Source organism: Penaeus monodon, chromosome 27 (genome assembly GCF_015228065.2).
Source record: "Penaeus monodon isolate SGIC_2016 chromosome 27, NSTDA_Pmon_1, whole genome shotgun sequence".
In the NCBI taxonomy this organism is placed as follows: domain Eukaryota; kingdom Metazoa; phylum Arthropoda; class Malacostraca; order Decapoda; family Penaeidae; genus Penaeus; species Penaeus monodon.
In genome coordinates, this window is record NC_051412.1 from 15,645,566 (window position 1) to 15,647,633 (window position 2,068).

The 2,068-nt window shown below is 36.8% G+C and overlaps 1 protein-coding gene across 1 annotated transcript in view; it reads left to right on the plus strand.

Moving 5' to 3' along the window:
- The window catches only part of LOC119590619 (exportin-1-like), a gene marked incomplete at its 5' end in the record, with an annotated part of 11,887 nt that overhangs the window by 4,320 nt on the left and 5,499 nt on the right, over positions 1–2,068 (plus strand). Inside the window, 5 exon segments of the mRNA XM_037939297.1 lie at positions 319–453; positions 598–702; positions 838–1,077; positions 1,277–1,471; positions 1,626–1,878. Coding sequence (XP_037795225.1) covers positions 319–453; positions 598–702; positions 838–1,077; positions 1,277–1,471; positions 1,626–1,878 — 928 coding nt within the window.

Sequence of the window (2,068 nt, forward strand, 5' to 3'; positions counted from 1 at the left end):
TTTCTCTCACACCAGAAATCACCATTAATGAAGTTATTTTAGTTATTACTCAAGTTACAGTTCACTTTTCCCTACTGCAGTTATTTTGTTCTCAGAAGACAAAATTTTTTATATTGAATATTCCTTCAAGACCTCTTTGGTCAGTGTTGCTAAACATTCTATACATGTAGAGTTACACTGCTCTTCATCCTTATCCTACTTTTTCTTTCTTAATGTTATAGGTGTTTGATTTTATTTATTTTTTATTATTATTTTTTAATTAAATTTTTAAAATTGAGTTTGGGAAATGTATTATTCTTTCCTCTTTCTCTTGTACAGGTGCACACATTCTATGAAGCAGTGGGTTACATGATCAGTGCCCAAACCGACCAGGTTGTTCAAGAACACCTGATTGAAAAATATATGATGCTACCAAACCAAGTCTGGGATGAAATCATAAATCAGGCATCTAGGGTAAGTGATTAACCATGAATTGACTCAAATCCCAAGGCTTAATTTGTAAATTATCTCTTGGAGTATTGTATTTGGTGTTTGGTATAATTTTGTATTTGTTCTTTTCTTTGGAGGTATTAAAGGACTTTTTGTTCTATTTTTCAGAATGTGGACATCTTGAAGGATTCAGATGTTGTTAAACAGTTGGCAAACATTTTGAAGACCAATGTTAGGGCGTGTAAAGCTCTTGGACATCCATTTGTAACACAGGTAAGGAATGCAGAATTAAAAGACATGTAAGGCAGTTTCCTTCTTTCTTTTCATGGAATTAGTTCAGTACTTATATGGTCTTTGGTTGTCTTGTAACTTAGCTGAACTAACAGTTTTCTGATGCTTTTGTTCCAGCTTGGGAGAATCTATTTGGACATGCTGAATGTGTACAAGGTCATGAGTGAAAACATTAGTGCAGCTATTGCCCTCAATGGGGAAGGAGTCACAAAACAGCCCCTCATTAAGTCCATGCGGGTTGTGAAGAAGGAGACCCTGAAGCTCATTTCTGGCTGGGTGTCCCGGTCTGAGGATCACACACTGGTGTTGGATAACTTCATTCCCCCGCTGCTGGAGGCTGTTCTCCTCGATTACCAGGTTTGTATTGGTGGCTAGTAGAACTTGGAGGGAGGATGTCTGAGATTTGGCATTGTCCATAAGCATTCGTGCATTTGAACCCAACTTGCCTGTTGTTTGTAAGAACTGTATATGCATTTGGTGATTGTATATAAACTTGTACAAAGTATACATACAGTGGCTACGACATACATGCTATATCTTTCTAATATCATTACAGCGAACGGGAGTGCCATCTGCTCGAGAACCTGAAGTTTTATCAACTATGGCTACAATAGTCAATAAATTAGAGTCACACATCACACTCCAAGTTCCTCAGATATTTGATGCCGTCTTTGAGTGTACATTGTCAATGATCAACAAAGATTTTGAGGAGTTCCCCGAGCACAGAACAAACTTCTTCCTTCTCTTACAGGTAAGTATTTTCTTGCAGTAAGAGTCAGTACTCTATTTTGACTTACTTTTTCTACCTTATTGTTGTCAGTTTCACTTTTTTAGGATGAGTGGTAGAATAATGTACAATTGCTACAGAGAATAAATGTACTACTAAATTTTCTTTGTATTTTCAGGCAGTAAATACGCATTGCTTCACTGCACTCCTCAACATACCCCCAGCACAGTTCAAACTAGTGTTGGACTCCATAATATGGGCATTCAAACACACAATGAGAAATGTTGCCGACACAGGCTTACAAATTCTTTACCAACTGCTGCAGAACATTTCGACCCACGAACGGGCGGCAAGCAGTTTCTACCAGACTTATTATACAGATATTTTGCAGCATATTTTCTCAGTTGTCACAGATTCTTCTCACACAGCCGGTAAGTTGGTTAAAATAAATGAATCATCTGATGATTTATTTCTTTTGTGTCCCACTGTTTAACTTTTATAACTTTACTGTTATTCAGAATGGAGATTTAGTTCTTGAATTTTTTACTATTAGGTTCTTGTTACTGTAATTAGTGTAGATCCAGTCGCATCATCGCAATCACATAATAAAAAATCTGGGCT